The sequence below is a fragment of the Aptenodytes patagonicus genome, chromosome 13, assembly GCF_965638725.1.
Source record: "Aptenodytes patagonicus chromosome 13, bAptPat1.pri.cur, whole genome shotgun sequence".
Taxonomy (NCBI): Eukaryota; Metazoa; Chordata; class Aves; order Sphenisciformes; family Spheniscidae; genus Aptenodytes; species Aptenodytes patagonicus.
Genome location: NC_134961.1, coordinates 4,369,106 through 4,388,304, shown reverse-complemented (window position 1 = coordinate 4,388,304; position 19,199 = coordinate 4,369,106). Strand labels below are relative to the sequence as shown.

The following is a 19,199-nucleotide window of genomic DNA, read 5'->3' as shown; positions in this document are numbered from 1 at the left end:
TCCTGATGTGATAAGCATTTTCAGTACAGCCCTTCCTGAGCCCTCATTTGCTTACCCTTTAGAAATCTAATACTTGATTTAAGCACATTTCTGCTCCCTCCATTTGTAAGGACAAATGCAAAGTAATTGTTTGATATTGCAGTGGTTTCCTCAGGCTTCAGCTCTAATTTCCCACTAATACAGTATTGTCAAGGGGATCAATCTATCCTGGCACATTCTGCCTCCTTGGAGTGGATTGGAAATGGCTTTTCTACTACGAGGCTGGGATTCGTGAGTCTCACTGTGAATGTTTTTCTCCTTTAAAGGAAAAATCATACAAGAAAATATCCTGTCTTCCTGTAGATGGCCATTAATCCCCTGCTCTCCCTCCGCCTGCCCACAGCTGGCTCTGGGTATCCTTGCTGCTGGGTCCCCCTGTGGCTCCTGTGGCTGCTGCTGGATGATAGTGGAAGAGATGCAGAAAGGGGTCTATTAGATGTCCATTAATTACCTCCAATTTTTTCCTATTAGAGCTCGCTGGGCAGTAATCAATTCCAGTAAGGCCTCTCAAACTGGTCCGTGATTGTGTTGCATCCCCACACAGCCACCGTGCATCGCTCCGAAGCATCCCCCAGACCTGTGCCAGAGGACAGAGGGTGCCAGGGGCTGTGGCTCCCCACAGTCACCTGTGCCCTGGTCCTGCCGGTACGGTGCTCTGGACACATCGACAAATCGCCTGGGATCTCCAGCAACCCCTCCCTAGGGAAGCCTGCGGTGCATGCAGGGAGCACCAGAGCGCAAGGCGTGGGGAGCAGCCTTGTCCAAAACTGAGCCCCTGGTCCTGCTCAGCCGTGCCCCCTTTCCTGGGTGCTTGTCACAGCCCCCATGCCAGCGTGTCCCCGAGGTGCGTGGAGCCAAACAGCTGCTCAAGCTGTGCTCAGGCTGATTCCCCCTGTTCTGCGATTGCCTTGTGCATCCCTGGCAGAAAGCACAGGTTTCAGAGTGAAACGTGTCAATAAGCCTGCCTCTGCGACCCACTAGCTCCGGGGGGGTGCCTGTGTCCCCCACACCGTGGGGTGACACTGTGCCCTCCTGGGTCACAGCCACCCTGGGAGGACCCCCCCACCCTTTTGCCACTCTCCCCAGGCACTTTCCCCATGGCCCCAGAGCCGCCGGAGGACGAGTCTGAGCAGAGCTGGCCAGGAATTGCCCTCGCTGTGCCCAGCTCTGCACTGGCAGCGGGTGGAATTGGCCTAGGAAGGGGGTTTTGTCCCTGCCCTGTCGTACCCTGGGCTGTTCTGCCACCAAGCATGTGGGGATCTAACAGCCGCCAGTGCCCTGAGCACCGGCCCTGCCACAGCACCCATGCTGCACTGGCAAATACGGTGGGACCCTCCCAGGCCGTCCGGCCACTCCTGGGCTGCTCCCTGCCCTGGGGAGAGGCTGGCTGCAAAACGGCATCGACACCAGTTTGTGCAGGCATGGGGGAGAGGCTGAAGGCTCGGACTGAGATTTAGATGCTAGTGGTAAATTGCAACCTTTGACAGAAATGCCTGAGATTTCCTACGAAAATCAATAGATGATTCAAACAGTCCAGCACTTGGAAAGGCAAATAACACCACTCCAACAAGAGCAGTTATTGATATTCATGAACAGTTGTGCTCATTACAGGGCCTGCTAACAGGTTCGTAAGATGGATTGCTGCAGGATGGGCTGAGCTTTGTGTGTGCATCCACAGAGCGGGCACTCCCCTGGCAGGCCAGGACCCCACGCTGCCTGGCTGTGCCAGTGTGGTGATCACCAGCTCATCCCTGCAGCCGAGCCCTGCGGGAGCTGTGTGAGCCCCCGGCTGCCCCAGCAGCTCATGATGTGCTGAGCTGGGAGCACAGCAGTGCTGAGCCAGGAGCACAGTGATGCTGCGCCTGGCTTCGAGCGCCCAAGGATGCAGCCCATCAGTCTCAGCTCCAGGTAGGATGCTGAGCTGGGAGAATTCCCTGTCCCTGAATGCGCCGGCAGTCAGAGGGCGGCTGGTCCTGGGATCAGCTCAGCAAGCTGTGGGGAGAGGTGCGGTGCTCGCAGGAGGGGCAGCGATGGGGCTGACCCAGCCGAGGCAAGGGGCGCCTGCCTGTGCACTGCTGGACACTGCAGTGCCACAGGGCTTGGCCGGGTTTGGGGACCAGCGGCTGGACTGGTGCTGAGGGTGTGCCCGCAGGGAGCAGGGCTGGGGTGCAGCAAGGAGATGCAGGGGGGCTCTGCTCCAGCCCTGCTTGGAGAAGGTGCCGCAGCTTCCAGCTCCCAGCAGGCATGGTCATGCTATGGCTGGGTGAGACTATGTAGGAGCTGCCCGGGGCATGTGCACCTTGAGGCATGTCCCCAATGCCTGGCTGAAAGTGCTGCTCTGCTTTGTGCGGCTGAGGCAGGGCAGAAGGGGCTGCCTGCAGAGCCTGCACATGGTTCAGTACCTCCACAGGGGCCGGCTGCAGCTGCCGGGGAGGTAAATCGAAGGACAACCATGACTAATGCAACGGGAGGTGTGCACAGGCCAGGGGAGCCATCTAGCAAAGCGTGCAGCACTTGACATTTCAGTGTAATTGTGGGCTCCTACAGAACAGCCCATTAAGTTCAACCATAAATTACTGCTGCTTGTGTCTAATGCGGTGTCTGCCCCCCGGTGCCTTACAGGAGGTGACATTAACCCCGGGGTCCTCTGGCACCCCTGAGAGGTGCCGCCACCCCTGTGAAGGGCTGTACCACAGGTCCCCTACTCACCGTGCCGTGCCGTGCTGACCTGCTGTCCTGCCCCGAGCTCCATGCCCGCTGCCTCGCCTGACACGCAGGTGCAGTGGGGCTTTGCACGGCCCCCCTGCAGCACTGCATGGGCAGCAGCGCAGCATGGGGCTGCCCAGCCTTGCCCTAAGAAAAGCCCATGCATATGGACCGGTGGTAGCTGCTTTTATTTACACAAAGGGATCACATGCTGAACAAGGAAACTAGTGCCACTAAAGTACCCGTAACAGCAGGATTCTGTGCTTTATTCACAGGACAAAATATCGGTACAACATTTTTCATAGACTTCTTTTTCAAGCAGATACATCTCACTGTCCTCATGGTTACACACTGCGCTTAAGTGATGAAAGGCAAAGTGGAGAGGTCAGAGCTCTGCCCACCCCAGCACCGCAGCGGGACACGGCCCCGCGGGGACAGCCCCACGGCCGCTGCCTGCAGTTGGGGGGTGTCCAGGAGTGCCAGTTTGCTTTGGGACACAGAGGAGGGATGTGCCTTGGAGCAGCCTGCAAATGGGCTGCAAGACGGGGCCATCACCGTGGCCCCAGAGACCATGTGGCAGTACAAGCGAATGGGACCCCACGGAGTAAGCCACGGCACCGCTGACCTGCCGGGACGGGCAGTGTCTGCTGGGCACTCATCCCTCGGTGGCTGTGGCAGGACGCTGTGTCTTCCCCCATCTCAGCTTGCCCTGGAGCATCCCAGCCTCCCGAGGGCTGGGGAAGCCCCTTGCCTGCCTCTGCTCATGGATTCTGGGCAGGATGGGCTGGCCGGGAGGTCCTGGCTCCAGCCCCCCTGGGACCCCTCATGGAAGACGGCAGCCTCACATCACCGCAGCTCTGCTCCCAGATGCTTATTCCCACCTGAAGTCCTGCCCGACTGTTTCATAGAATTTGATATTATAAGGTCTATAAAAGTCCCGAAGCTGATCGATCACCTCGGGGTCTATCTGCACGTGAGTCCTGCCTTTGGACTTGCCCAGGCAGCGAGGCAAGCCGCTGCTGTCCGACTTTTTCAGGCAAGGAAAACCTTTTGTCTTGTTGAAGTAGAAGTGCTTGTCCGTGATAACCCGTTTGATGCCCAGGAAGTCCTGGACTTTGCCCATCTCCCCAGCTGGGTCCGTGATCAGCTTCTCCCCGCTGACAAAGTGGATCTGGGAGAGGGGGAAGTACTGGAGCCAGCTCTCCAGGTGCACGGCGTACATGCCGATGCGGATGGCATTCCAGGACGTGTCCACCAGCCCCAGGCTGCGATTGCGGAAGGACAGCCCCTCAAAGGTGGGGATGTCCGGCTTCTTGGAGAGTGTCTGCGTGTAGTCTGAGATGGCCCGGGTGACGGGGTTCCTCACCACCACGATCAGCTTCGTGTCCCGGGACATATTGAAGATTCGCCGCGGTGCCTCCTTGGTGACGAAGTAGCTGGGGGTCTTCTCCACTGTGATCTGGCTGTCGAGCGTTCGCGGCATCAGGCTCCTGCAAGTGAAGTAGAAGGTGATGGTGAGGAAGGAGCCAGGTGAGGTGTGGCACTGTCCACAGTGTGGGGCTGGCGTGGTGTCCCCTCCCAGCAGGACAAGGCAAGACAAGGCAGGACAAGGCAGGCACAGCTCCCTGCTGCAGTGCTGCAGAAGGCCCCTGGCCATGACTGTCTCCTGGGTCCATCCGAGCCCCAGGGGACCCCCCGCGCAGAGGACAGGGTCACCGGCAGCCCTGCTAGCACAGCAGCAAGCAGAGACGCTCAGCTCCCGAGGAGGGCAGAGCCAGGCAGGACGGAGGGCAAGGGCATGGCCAGACTGCCAGGCACCCTGGTGCTGCACGGCAGCTGGGTCTGCTCCATCCCCATTGTCAGTAAAGTCATTATCAATGTAAGGAAAGCGCCGGAGCTCAGTCTGCAGCCGGGAAGGAGAGCATGTCCTGCCACCCGCCCCAGTCGCTGGCACAGACGCATTACCCAGCAGACAGTCTCTGCTGGAGCCTGTGCTCAGCCTTTCATCCCCCATTCCTAGACCAGTTGCCATTTGCAAAAGAAATTACAGCAGCTCCTTCCAGAATTACTGCAATTACGTGGCGTCTCTCCTCCCCAGTCACGTTATGGTGCACCCTGGCTCCCGCACTCCCCGTGCCGCCGGCACCGCAGTGAGCACCGTGCCCAAGGCAGAGGAGGGTGCTGGCCTCCAGCACTCACCGGGAGCACAGTCCCCTTTTCCTTCTGCCTTCATCCTGGAGGCGGGCAGGAAATCAGTGCTGCCTGCACGCAACCCTTGTGCCCAGTGAGGGCAAAGACTGCCGGGGCCGGGACGCAGAAGCGTGGTGGCTGTGTGATGCCACTGCCACGAGAAGCTGTGGGGAGTGATGGATGCAGCCCCAGGTGCTGTGCTGCTCCTCCAGCAGGACCCAGGAGCAAGGGGCTGCCCAGGGATATGGGCTTGTGCCCACGAGGGTATCGCCCACCCTGCCGGGGGCTTGGTCAGGCCAAGTAGCTCCAAGATGGGGTCCTGCATGCACCCGTCTGTTTCTGTCACAGGGAGCTGGGCTGCAAGGCCAGGGAGGGAGCACCAGACTGGGGGAAAATGTAGCATCCCTGCAGCCCAGCTTAGCACTAATTAAATCATCTGCTTTGACATGTGAACATCCAAATCAAATAAAAACTAATGGGATAGAAAGATTTATAAATTGGTCTTGTATTACTAGAGTAAACTATCAAATCCATCTCAGGCAGATTCATGGCGCCGCGGGTCCCCTGGCTGGAGCGGAGAGGGAGCAGGCAGGGAGTGGGGCAGGGAGCGCCTGGCTGGAGTGGGCAGGGACCGCTGGCAGCCAGGATGAGGCCAGAGCCCTGCAGGTACTGACTGACACCAGCACGCACGCCGGGGAGTGTGCTGCCGCCACGACAGCTCTAGGCACGCAGGAGCCCTCGCGGCAGCAGTGCCGCGGCGAGCCAGGTGCTTGCTTTGGGGCCACTGCCCTCCTGCCCCAGCCCCTCAGGGAGAGGCACAGGCTGGAAGGGCACCTTCTATTGCAATTATGTTCATTGCTCAGAAGCATCTGCCACTTTTCCCACTTTGCGGCGCAAGTTGGTGGCTCGTGTTCATAAACTGACTGGTTTGGATTCAGCTGTGCAGCAGAACACAGGCTGGGAGGCACAAGTCAGGAGCTGCCTGGGGAGAGTTTAATGGGGAACTGTGAAAAGTGCCTCCAGGAGTGTTTTGTTTTTTTTAAAACGGAGCCTGTATGTTTAACGTGGGGCACCCACACATGTCCAGTACAGAGCAGCACACTGGCTGCCGGAGAGCCCGTGGGCAGCCTGGCCACAGGGACCCCAGGGAGCAGGAGGGCTGTCTCCGGGTCTGTCACCTCCCGCTGCACCTTTCCGGGGGCACAGCAGGGCTCTTCCAAGAGGAAGGGGCGAGCTCAGCTGGCGAGCTCCCCTCACAGACCCAGGGAGGTGCTTTGGTGCACAGCAAGCGTGTTGTGGTGAGGGGGCTGGGCAGTGAGGCTGCTGCCCTCCAGCCACATCCGCACCCTGGCAGCCCCATGGCACCGGCAGCAGCCACTGTGTGAGCAGGGGTGTCATTAACTCGGCTCGTGGGACTCCTTGTGAGCCCCCCGCTCCCCCACAATGCACATCCCCCAGACAGGGTCTGCCCTGGCTGGGCACCGCAGAGGGTGCTCACCCCTGCAAGGGGACCCGGGGAAGGAGGCTGGGGAGGAGCTGGTACAACAGTCACTTTAATAGACTTGGAGCTATGGATGTCTGAGTAAGCCAGTGAGACCTCAGGACAGAAGCAGTCAGGGGAAGCAAACATCAGCAACCCTGGCTGCAGCAATTCAGCTGGAGAGAGCAAGGCACTGATTTATTCATGGGATAAACCCTGCGCAACCACCATGGCCATGCTGCCTCGCTGGCGTGATCAACATGGGTGTTTCCAAGAGCTGCATCAGTCCGGTGACCGAAACCAGACACCTCCAGGGAAGCCACCAGTCATTGCAGGGTCCCTAAAGCACGGTCCACAGCCACCAGCTTTGGGGCTTGCTCTGTAGAGAGAAACCTGATGAAAGACCTAACTGGGAGGAGATATAACCACAGCCCACAACATCCTGCGTGACAAGGGGACTGCAGTGGAAGACCCGGGGCATCACGGGGGGGGGGGGGGGGGCAGCAGGCACCGAGGGTGGTGGGTCCCCGGTGGACCCGGGACACTCCCTGTGAAGGTGACATGGGGACAAGAAGAGACCGTGGTCCAGGGGGACTGGATGAGCAGCTGGAAGAGACCCGTAGAGAGATACTAAAGAGACATGCCCAGAGATCTGTGCCAGGCTGCCGGGGAGCTACAGGAGATGACGACCGAGGCTGTTCTCGCTCCCCCAGGTGCTGGCACAGGGACAGGGTTCCCGCACCACACGTGGCCCCAGAGCTGCTGCCCCGCTGCCCCCTCAGCGAGGGGCCGGGGGCTGTGCGAGGGGACAGGGGCTGCCTGTCCTGGGGCAGCATGGCAGCCAGCCCGCGCACCCTCCTGTGCTCTTGACCAGTTTCCTCATTCGAAACTAATCGTTAGCATAAATTAACAGGGCTGTTTTACAGAGGTACCTGAGCACAGACGTGGCTTAATTGGCCTTTCCCACTGCTCTGCTTCAAACCCCATAAATCCCGATTACGATTCCCGTTGTTTAATGAGTGTCAGGAAATGCTAATTTAGCGGCAGGCACCACGGCTGTATCTCTGTATCACAAACAAGTTTCATCATAAATCAGCGCGGGACAGCTTTATAAGTGATTCACTATTACAATATATTGGCAGAGAATCGTAAAACTGCTGTTTCATTAATGGCTCATCTTCAGGCTTATTAGACTTTCACTACGTGAGCTATTAGGTCCATGTATTCAAAAAATGAAATTACAGGTTCTAATCCATTATGAAAAACACGAAATCTCTGCATAGGAAATTACTGAAATGAGACAAGAGTTGTTTTTTTTTTTTTTAAATGGACTCCCAGTGTTTGCTGCTCCTGAACAACAGAGACTGCTGAGACAACAAAACACAACCCGAATAGATAAATAAATCACCAGTGAAACCATGCAAGGGGGAGAAATGTCACCCAGGCATTCATCTTTACGTTAACGGCGGGATCCCCAGGGCTGCAAGAGCAGGGAAATGCATTGCAAACTTAATTACAGTTGACTTTAAAATGATATTTTTGGACTGCTGCATTCACAGAGTTATTTGCATACAAATAGCATGTCACATAGTTTTAAGCCCAAGACTTGCATGTTTAGGTGTGAAGGCTCTCTGTAGCTGGCTCACGGTGCTGCTCAGCCAGGGCTCAGGCAGAAGCCATTCCTGCCACTTCGGGGACCTGTCCTGGATGCTTATGACTTTGCTAAAGATCCCCAGCCGGCCTTGGCACTGGCTCCTGGCACATGCTGAACAAGCCGCTGCCAGGCGGTGCCAGAGCTGATGCCAGCATGGTGATGGCGACGTACCGGTGACACTGACAGGGAGGGATGGCTGGAGCACTCGCGGGGTGCAGGGGAGACACCAAACCTGCCATTCTTGGGACAGCTGCTGGGTGCCAAGGGATGGTCAGCAGCTGCCTCCTCCTACACCAGGGATGAGGACGGTGCCGCTGGGAGGGGGATGGCGTGGCTGCCCTCACGACCCTGCTAGATAACGGGTCCCCCCCGTGACGGTGGAGCTGGGTGGTCGCCTCTGCTGCAGGAGGGGCGGGAGGTGGCTTTGGTGGTCCGGGAGGGCAGTGTGAGGCTGCTTCCCTTGGCCCCAGCCTTCCCCTTCAAGGCCCCTCCGGTTCCCCCGCAGCACGACAGCGCTGCCCACGCTGGTGACACACCAGCTGCTGCCAGTGCTCTCCCCGTCAGCACAGTCAGGCTGGAGAAACACTGAGGCTTTCTCCACCCGGCAGCAGTGCACAAGCCATCTGCACCGTGTCCTGGTGATGGGAACCTGCGATGCAGCAGAAATGGAGGAGGTCAAAACCGCTGATGCTGAGTGAATACCAGGCCAACTCTGCACAGAAATCATTAGGGACATAGTGGAGCAAACTCCACTCTGGCCTTGCAGCAACACCATGGGCCGGAGAGCAGAGCAGCCTGTCCCTCCCCTGCACCCGGCTCCCTCCGACTGCCTGGGAGAGAAAAACCACAAGGGAGGGTCACGAACGTGCCCAGCACCGGCCCAGCCCTGCGGCTCTCTGCAGAGGACACTATGCTTTGCCCCAGCCTGAGCTCCCTGCCCAGGTGAGAGCTGCTGCCTGCTCTGCTGCCCACACACACCTGCAGCTGCAAGACCAGAGACACAGCCTCAGCCCATGGAGCATCGCTCCAGGGATGCGCGGGATGGGTCCCCTCCGAGGAGGGACAAGCCTTGGCAGGAGGTGTCAGAAGCCCTTTCCAGCAGTAACAGTGGGACGCAGCTCACCCCTCATTCCCTGCAGATGCCATTCAGCAGCCACAGGCTTTTCACCTCATTTGCTTTTCATTGCTCTTGCCAAGAAGGCCAATGCGCTGACCAACAGAGGCATTTAATTATCAGGGGCATCACAGCTCCCCCCAGGACAATCCGTCAGTCAGGGGCTGCTGGCACGTGTGCTCAACGGTGCCCCTACAGACACTCCCCTGGGGCTGGGGGCTCCCACGCAGCAGGACCTGCTGGGTATATCGGGAGGAGTGGGGGGCGTCCCCCGCACCAGCCAAATCCTCCGCTCAACACATTACTCTGGCTGGAGAGACAGCATTAATTCCTCTTGAATTAGAGATTATTTTCATTATAGTTACTCAATTCTTAAAGCTCTTCAGTGCCATTTGATATGGGCATTAACACTCCCTTCCAACCTGCAGATTCAGAGGTTGCGTTTGCCCACGTTACTGGAGAGGGGACACAAGTCAGGTACATCCAGTCACTGGCACGGCCCCGGGAGAGCTGCTGTCCCCTGACGTGGCCGAGCCAGCATCACTATGCCCCACAGTGCCTGGGAGCTGGCACGTCCCTGGGCAGCCCCCACGGCCCCATGGCTGTGGGGTGGCAGCAGTGGAGTGCCTGGCCCCGGTTGTGGCTGTGCCAGTTGCGAAGGCAGCACCTCACCCTGAAGGAGTTAACTTTTCACCAGCACCTTTCCTAGACCTGAATTATTAATTTTCTTATAATCTGCCTTTGGGCACCCCACGGCCCCTACAACACTCCCACATTAAAGAAACATGTGGTCCCTTGCTGGCTGCACTGCTTTGATGTCGAACATGCATAGAACACTCTCCCAGGGAGGAATTTGTACAAAAATTCATTAGATGATTGAGATATTGCAGATAAGCATGCGTGGGGAGAGCACCCATCCGATAATCCCATTGTTACAGCACCAGCCCCTCCATCCAGCTTGCAGAGCGCGGAGGAGAGCAGGGCAGCTCCTGGGTAAATATTTGCCTGCTGCAGCTTGCTGCGTGCGAGGATGTGGCAGGCGCATCCCTGGCTCTCCTCGGAGGCTAGAGACTGACGTGTGTAATCCTGGACTCCATCCACTCATCGGCATAAAACCAAACTGTTTAATTTGGCAAAAAAACCCAAGTGCTGGCTCTTGTGATGAGGGTTGTGCGCTTTCCGTCTTCTACCTGATGCCACAGGCTCAGCGTCTGCATCCGGGGATGCTGTCTGCGTGCAGACAGGGAGAGGGGAGACCACCAGCCTGGGAGCCAAAATCCTCCAGCACAAGCGAACACCAGCTCGCTGCCCTCCTGGCGGGGCCGGACCGGCTGGGGCTCACAGGGTGGTGGGGTAGCGGCGAGGGTCACTGCTCCATGCAGCACCGGGGAGCTGGGAGAAGGGTGGGCTGTGAGCGCATCTCCAGCTGCAGCTTGACGTACCGGAGACAAGCACAGAAACTCTTCCAAGAGTGCAGACTGGCATCAGGATGGTCCCGCAGGACTACTCCACCTTGACCCGAGAGCAGGTCCCCTTCCCCACGCCACAGCCTGCCCCTCGCCCCCTCGGCTGGAGCTGTGCGGGAGGGCTGCCTGCCGCACTGCCCTGGCAGGAGCAGGGGAAAGCACAGGCAGAATCCCACCGGCAATAGCGGAGTGAGCCTGGCTGCTGCACGGGAGTCAGCACCACAGCAGGAGCCCGGCCCCGAGCTCCCTGCCTGCTGCTGAGGGTGCTGTGCCCCGCCGTGCCATGCTGTGCCATGCTGCGCCGTGCTGCGGGTGCACACAGCTGACAGCCACCACTGGCTCTCGGCTGGTGGCCCAGCGCTGCCGGGTTCAGCAGGACTGCGGATGGCATCAGTAGATGAAAGCTCAAGCAAAGCTACACGGAGGTTTAAGCAAAACTGGGTCAAACACGCAAGAAGCTGAGGTGTGAGGAAGTTAAAAAACTCTCCCCGGCTGAATGACATTGCAGCAGACGTCTAGGACACAGGGACACCCCAGCCGAGAGCTGCACAGCTGGTGCTTCGCAGTGAAAGACCCCTGCGAGGAGTTCACGGGGCAAACAGGAATCCCCCGGCCTGGGTCCCCCCGGCGCTGCTGCTGCGTCCCCTCCCCTGATCTGCTAAGGCTGGCAGCACTACAATAACGGGCTCAGGGAGAGGGCTGGCCCCAGGACCAGGGCTCCTGCAATGCTGAGCGGGACAGACTTGCTGTGTCCTCCCAGCCCGCACAGTTCAAGAGATGCACCACGTACGCCCCGGGGAAACGCCGCCCCAAGGGACCACGGCCCAGGCAGTGGCTGGCTTGGCCCCGTGTCCCCGCTGCCACCGCCCCGTGCTAAGGCAGCCTCAGATTTAATGATGGATCGCTTCCTTTAATAAATGTTTATGTTCAAAGAATTTACACCAGTGCTCACAGAGAGCTAATGAGGGACATTTCAATGCATAAAAGCAGTGTGAACACAGTAATTAACTTTGTTGCTGATTAATTTTTAATCATTTAAATGCTCCAGAGATTTGCGGTGTCCTTTAAATCAACAAAATCTTTTCCAAAGGGCACGCTGCTGATGCCCTTCACGCACACGAGCCGACATGTAACTCCCATCTTCCTAAATAACCATCCAGCACTGACTGAGGGTCTGAGAAAGCCCAAGGCCAGTGTCGACGGGAGCACGGCTGGGAAGTGGCGGGAGGCGAGGGCTTCCCAGCACAGTGCTCGCAGAGCCCAGCTCACCAGCCCTGCTGCTAGCGCTGGGTCAGAGCAGACAGCCCACCAGTAAGGGCAGGCACCCCAGCCCAGCATGAGCCCAGCCACTGGGTGAGGCCCCATGGCTCGTGGAGAAAGGCTGGGGTGTCCCCCTCTCCCATTTCCAAGGCAACTCCTTCCATAGGTGAAACTTTAAAAATTAATATGCATTTTAAAAATCACCTAATATGCCCCAGCTGCCCACGTTGCCCACTTGGTGATCTTCCAGTACTCAGGAGTGTGCAAATGGACGAGACAAATGTGCCAGCACCAAGAACAAACCACACCAACCCAGCGGCGGGTCCTGGAGACCCCATGCAACATGCCAGCACTGAGAAAGAGCAACTCCAGCCACATCTAACGTGCCTGCTGCTGGGGACGCACCTGGGACATGGTCATTGTGTGGAGGATCCAGGGCTGCAGACATCCAAAAGGGCCAGGTGCTGCCAGCCACGTGCCTGGGTGGCTGCTGTGCTGCCAGAGGGTCTTGGGCACCGCCTGCCCTGGGAGCCTGCTCTGGTCCCTGCTCCCAGCCCAGTGGCAGTGGGTAGCGCACATGCCCCAGCCGTCCCCGGAGCACACACCGCGTGCAGATACTGCAGACAGCGCCTGACCCCCGCGGTGGACACCCAAGGTCACCAGGGACCGGCGTCCTCCGCTTGTCAGCTTCATGAAGCATCCGTGCCCACGGCCATACCAGGTTACGGGCTGGATTTCGTGCTACCGAAGTGAAGGTTTGAACAAATTGCAGCGTTTACAAACAAGGTCACGGAAGACAGAGCAAGAAAATGCATCATTAATATTGAAGGCTTGGCGCCCTGCATGGATTTACCTCCCTGCGTTTCTCCCAGTGCCTTAGCAGGGGAAGCCCTCCCAGGGCCTGAGCGAGGGTCTCCACGGCACCCGGGCCCACCCAGAGGAGGGCAGGGCAGGACCGCTGCCTGCAGGTAGATGTAGGCAAGGGAGTGACCAGGCAACACGCTGCCTGCAGGGCAGCTCCTCACACAAAAGTCTGCGGGAGGTTTCATACCCATTCCTCAGAGTCAGGGCACTCTCTGAAGTCAAGGAAATTTCAAAGCATCCTTGAAGCTTGCTGCCTTCCTTTCTTCTTACTAATTAACTTTAGCAAAATGCACTGTCAGTCAAGCCCACAAAACACTCCACATCGTTGGGCAAAGCCTAATGGGCTCCCATTTGTGTGTGAGCCAACCTGGCCATTAGCAGAGCGCAATTAGCGAGGCGGAGTGCAGGAGCTGGGTTTGCCCGTTCCCTCCTCTCCCTCCCGCAGGCACAGGGATGTGGGGATGGCGCAGCAATGCTCCCCAGCTGGCGGGGTCTGCTCCCCCAGGACAGTGGCAGTGCCCACTGCTCAGAGGCCGGCAGTGCTCCTTGTGCTGCTGCAGCCCCAGGCGCACCCCAAAACCAAACACAGCGTAGAGGGCATGGGACAGAGCCCCAGGTGCACGGGTGCCCCCAGGGACCTGTCACACCGGCATGTGGGGAAGCCCGGGCTTGGCCCAAGTGCCGTCCCTGGGACAGGACTCAGGCAGGTGGATCCGCGTGGGAGCCAGATGGGGCTCTCCTCTGTGCCAGCGCCTGCCTCCTGGCTCGGCTCCTGCAGACAGAGGCACAGCGGAGCCTGCCGGGCAGGAGCCAGGCTCAGCCTGTAGCCAGACCTGCTAGGAAAAGCCCCTCTCTGAAAACAATGCTGGAGCATCTGACAGGGTTACTCAAGAATCCTAGGGTGGAAAGGTGTGCCCCGAGATGCTGTAATTACAGAGTCACCACTCAAAGTTAACTGCAAATTATACGGCACTGTCTTCCCTGTGTTCTGGAAAATACTGAAGGTTATTGGCACACGCTACCTGCAGCAGGAAAAGCTCTATATTGAACATTTAGTCCAGGATTGGTAATGAATCGATATTCCCCAGTAGCTGGCTGTTTGGTTTCAGTTGTCTTAAAACAGATCTTGCTAAAAATACCTTTCCTGTAGTGTATCTGTAGCTAATGAGGTGGATTAGAGAGGCTGATGGGAATTGGAAACGGCACGGGTGTTTTGGGTCTGAAGTCGGTGAGCAGGCAGCTCCTGCGCGGTGGTCTGGTGCAGGGGAAAGCAGAAGGGTCTGGCTCTGCCCAGCGTGCTGTCTCCCAGAGCAGACGGAGCCAAGGCCGCCCCGGGGGCAATGGCAGGACCTAAGACAGGAGGCACCATGAAAACAGCAGCTGTGAGCAAGCACGACATTTGGAGCCGGCAAGGACGGGCGGATCAGGAGGAGATGTCCTCTCCCGCTGGTTCTGCCACCTCCGCATCAGACCAACTCTGGGGCAGGGGAAAATGTGGAAAAATGGGAACTGACATTTTTGGAGCATCGAGGGGCTCAGCTCTCACACTGCTCTCAACTGTATCAAAGACCTACTTGGTCCCTCTGCTTGGCTCCCCACCGGGGCACAAAATGGGAAGGACGGAGCCAGACCGGGTGCTCGGCTGTTGCAGCAGCCACGGGCTCCTGCAAGTGAAGTGTCTCTGCTCATGACGGGGGAAGCCTTTGCCTTTGGCTTTCCAAGGGGTCTGTGCTCCGGGCTACCTGCAGACCCCACCACACCGCAGTGCTCCCCAACCACAGGAGCATCACCTCTCCCTGGCTGGCAGCTGGGGACAGCCTCCGGCTTCGGCCAGGAGCAGCCTCCCCGCCCTGGGGTCCCGGCGGGGCAGCCCTTCACAGCCAGCTGTTCATGGCATCAGCTGTGCCCTTCCCCAGAACATGGCCGTGGGCAGGACCCTGCTCTCCTGCTCCCCGGCCTCTTGGCAGAGCAACAGGAGCTCATCACGCTGCGGGTTAGACCTGCTCCACATTTAATTGCTTCACTTGCAAGGAGGAAAATCAATTCCACGCTTTATACATTAGCAGCCTCTGTGCTTAAGTTTTGGCACATTTGTGAGGTTAAAAAAAAAAAAAGGTAATAAAACCAGGGAAGTGTCATTTAATTGTTTTAGCTGAACTAATTTGGAGGTTCCGCTGCTCCGGTGTGATCTCTCCATTGATCCAGACGCAAAGCCAGGCCCCAGGCAGCACACTGCTCACCCGGCCGTGCTCCCATCGCTGCCCCCGCCTCGCTCGGCAGCTGCCCGTCGTCACTGCCACTCACTGTCACAGGCTGCGTCCCTCCCGGTCACAGATGGGTCCCTTCACATGGAGGATCCCAGGCTGAACCACGGCTCGGGGTGGGAGGTTGGCTGCTCGGCTCTCACTGCCACAGCCCCTCGATGCCAAAGTATGTGCAGGAGGGGGACACGGCTCCCGCCTCCTGGACCAGCACCATGCTGGGTGCCCACAGGTGCCCTTACGTGCCCCAGGCGGGGTCTGCCCCAGGGTGCAGCCCCTTCCTTTCATTCGGACAGGCGCTGGCCTGGCTGGGCTCTGTGGCCCCAGCCCTCCTGCAAGGAGCCACGAGCAATTCTGCAGGAGCAGTGCCACGAGGTTCAGTCCTGCGCTGCCTGCAAGGCTCCCAGCCCTGGATTCCCCGCACCAACTGTGTGCATGGGAAGCACAAAAGCCCGGAGAGCTTGCAGGGCCAAGGACTGCGTGGGGAGACCCCCAGCTCATGACTGGGGGGGCTGCTTCCCAGCCAGGCGCTGAGCACACTCAGCTCCACTCTGAGCAAGGGGCTCAGCTGGGACCCATGTCCTTCTCCATTGCCCGTCCTGCTACTCTGGATGCCCTTTAGACAAACCACTGCTGCTCCTGTCCTTACAGGCCTGTATTGCAGGGCTGCTCCCAGCAGTTTGCTTTTAGGCGATGCAGGATGGGTGAGAGTGTCTGATGTTGGGGGAAAGGCAGGGGAATGACACAGACCTGTCGGGGGGCAAGAGCAGGTGAAGGGCACTGCTGCAGCTACTCTCCAAAGGGCAGGAGGAACTGGGCATGCTGCAGGACAGCCTTAGGAGAGGGAAACAGCTTCAGTGAGCTCCACCCATGCCTGTCCTGGCTCTCCCATCACCTGCCACTGGTACCGCTGCAAAAGGAGCTGAACATTCCCGGCTGCAGGGTCCGCTGTGACCCAAGTACAACACAGGGCAGCAGACCTGCCTGCATTTGCAGGGAGTGCAGTGCCTGAGCTGCCTCCCTGGGCATGAACCCCAGCTACAAGGGCCGGAGCACCAGCCCAGTGCCCAGCAGGCAGGTGCTGCTCAGAGCAGCTCTGACCCGCTCACGGTCAGAAACTGGCATCCTCATGCCACAGGCACAACTCACACCTGCCCAGCAAGGAGACAAACCAGGACCCCAGTAGAGCTGGGAGCGAGCACCGTGTCACGGTGCCTCCTGACCAGTCTGGCCGCTGACAAGCACTGCCCTGCTCTGGAACAGGGGACATCTCTGCTGGGAAACCGCTGCTGAGTTGGAGGGGCAAGCGAGCCCCACGGGCCACCACCCGCCATGATGCTCTGACACACCAACCATGCCAGGTGCCCTTTCCCCTGCTGTGAGCTCACAGGCACCCAAGGCCAGACTGAGCCCTCCTTTGCCTCCTGAGGCTGACGCCCAGCAGAAGCACTGTGGCTCTGCCGAGAGCAGCCCAGAGCTTCTGCAGCGCTCCACAACGGTGCAGCAACCAACCACCAGGACACTGGGTTGGACACCGCGGGGAGCAGGGGGTGAACTGCCTGCAGCACCGAATGCGGGACCACGGGCAGGGGATGAGCGTACGGGCGCTGTGACCCGCTCACACGCAGTACTCACACTGCCTCTCTGTGAGCACCCCTGAGCTCCTCACAAAAGCCTTTGCTGAAATTAAAATCCCACTGTCTCCTGCTGGAGATGTGCTCGCTGTTCTCTGCAAATTATTAGAGATCTCAGATAGACCCACACTTATCTGAGTTCAGAGAGACAAGACGGCGGAGGACAGGGACTGCCCCTCTCACAGAGCCAGAGATAAAACCTGATGGCAGAAGGGTGCTGAGGCACACTGAGCGGGGCCACAGGGAGGGTAGCCGTGCTGTCCCGTCCAGCTGTCATTCACTCATGTTTTGGAGGCCCATTCACGCAGGCAAGTGTTTCCTCAGACGGGACGGGAAACCTGTTATTGTCCCGGCTCCAGAGCCCGTTCCCGGCAGGGCTGGGACTCGGGCGGTTGCAGCCGCAGCGCTGGCAGCGCTGGCGTGGGCTCCAGCAGCCATGTTCCCACGGGAGGGAACGAGCCGCGCAGGGCTGGGGCACGGCTGTCCTGCGCTGCCTGGAGCCAGCCCGGCCCCGACCCCGCTCGGCACTCCAGGAGGAGGAGGAGGAGGAGGAGGAGAGGGGAAAACTCCCTGAGTGCGGCCGGGCGACAGACTCCGCCGGCAGCACGACGCCGTCCGCCCGTGCGGACCGGACCGTCCGCTCCCGCCCCGCCGGCGCGCCAGCGCCGAGGGAGGTGGCAGCACCCGCCGCGGTAGCGGGCGCGGACCCGAGCCCCGAGTCCGCCACCGAGAGGGGAGGGGAGAGGGCAGGGGGGACCGGTCGGGGCCGCGCCGGGGGTGATCGCGGTCCCGCCGGCCGGGCAGGGCGGGGATGCCCGCGCAGGGATGCCCGGGCGGGGGCAGGGATGCCCGGGCGGGCGGGGGCCGGTCCCGCAGCGCCGCCCTCACCTGTACCACTCCAGCCCGCGGTCGTAGTTCCTGTCGAAGAAGTGGGGCTCGGTGCCCAGGGCGCGCACGTCGGGGTGCACCCGGATGAACTCCAGCACGGCGCGGGTGCCGCCCTTCTTGACGCCCACCACGATGGCCTGCGGCAGGCGCTTGGCGCCCGGGCGGGCCGGCCCCGGGGGGCTGCGGGCCGGCGGCGCGGGGGGTTCCCGCGGCCGGCGGGCGGGCGCGGCGCTGCCCGGGGGCTCGGCGGGGGGTGGCCGCCCGCACGGCCGCGACTTCTGCAGAAGTTTCTTGGCGGCGGCGGCGCTGCGGGCGGGCGCGCAGCGGGCGCGGGGCGCGGCGGGGCCGCCGCAGCAGCAGAGGAGGCTGTAGCAGAGGTAGGAGCAGGAGAGCGACAGCGTGAAGAGGACGAGGACCCTCCGCGCCAGCCGCCGGGAGGGAGCCGGAGCCGCAGCCGGGGCCCGCCCGCTCGGCGCCCTATGCGCCATGGCTCCATGGGGCCGCGCCGCCGGGCATGGCGCGGCCCGGCCCGGCGCGGCTCGGCGGGGCGCGCCGCTGCCCCCGGGGCCCCGCGGCGGCGCCCCGGCCCCTGCGCGGCCGCTCCGGCATGTCCCGCGGCTACGCGGCGGCGCGGCCGGGCCGCCCCGGGGGGCTGCGCCCGCCGCCCCGGCCCCTGCGCGCCCGCGGCCCCGCCGCCGCGGCTCCCATCCCCGGCGGGCGCGGCTCGGCGCTCGGACGGCGGCGGCTCCGACTCTTGCCTCCGCGGGAAGTGCCGGGGCAGAGGCGGCTGCGCTGCTATTTAAGGGGCCGCCTGACGTCAGCTCCTCCCGGAGCCCCCGCGATCGCTCGGCGGCCGCAGCCTCCCCCGGGCCGAGCCAGGCCGCCGGCACCCGCCGCGCAGAGCCCTCCCGCCCGGGACGGGGCTGCCACGGGGCTGAGCCCGGCCCGCGCCGGCGCTGCCCTGCCCTGCCCGGGCGCGGCCCCGGTGCGAGCATCCCGCCCAGCCCCGCCCCGGCCGGTCCCCCGGGCTCCGCCGTGCCGCTGGCGGTGGAGGGCAGGGATGGAGACGCCCGACGTCCTGCCCGGCCCTGCAGGCAGCTCTGAACCCGCAGCGAGTCCTCAACTACTCAGAGCAGCGGTGCGGGGCCGGGGGCGCGCCTATCTGCCCCTGCCGCCCGGGCCGGGACAGGCGGGCCGGGAGTGCTGCCTCCCGCAGCCGCACAGCCCCCGGGCCAGGAACGCGAACCGGCACCGGAGCGGGTGTGAGCAGCCACCGAGTCGGGATCCGGGCAGACAGGGCTCAGAGCTGTGCACGGGCACAGCTGGCAGCAGGCTGGGTAGCTGCTAGCAGCGAGGCAACGTGCCCAGCCAGTCCCCAGGGATCCCTCCTCCCCGGGTGCCGGAGCCGCTCTGCCCTGCAGCCAGCTTCCTCCGAAGGAGGGGACAGGAGCAAGGAGGGGCCGCCCCGCACGGCAGCAACGATTTCTGTCCTCAGCAAGGGCAGGAAGAGCAACCATCGGCCGCTGTGGTACCGCCGAGTAAGAAGGAAAGGCTCGAAAAAGATGCAGGAATTAAATTTCTCTGCCAGGCTGGGGACGCTCAGCCTCGCCTGCATGGTTTGTGATGCCCTACGAGCAGGCTGA

At 60.8% G+C, this 19,199-nt stretch overlaps 1 protein-coding gene across 1 annotated transcript; it reads right to left on the bottom strand.

Annotated features, from left to right (window-relative positions):
* Window positions 1-2,921: 2,921 nt before the first annotated feature.
* Window positions 2,922-18,044, bottom strand: HS3ST2 (heparan sulfate-glucosamine 3-sulfotransferase 2). The gene is made up of 2 exons (XM_076350764.1): window positions 17,557-18,044; window positions 2,922-4,235 (listed from the first exon to the last, which is right to left on the bottom strand). Exons 1-2 carry the CDS (start codon window positions 18,042-18,044, stop codon window positions 3,617-3,619), a joined length of 1,107 nt encoding a protein of 368 aa, XP_076206879.1. The 3' UTR covers window positions 2,922-3,616.
* Between the last annotated feature and the right edge of the window lie 1,155 nt (window positions 18,045-19,199).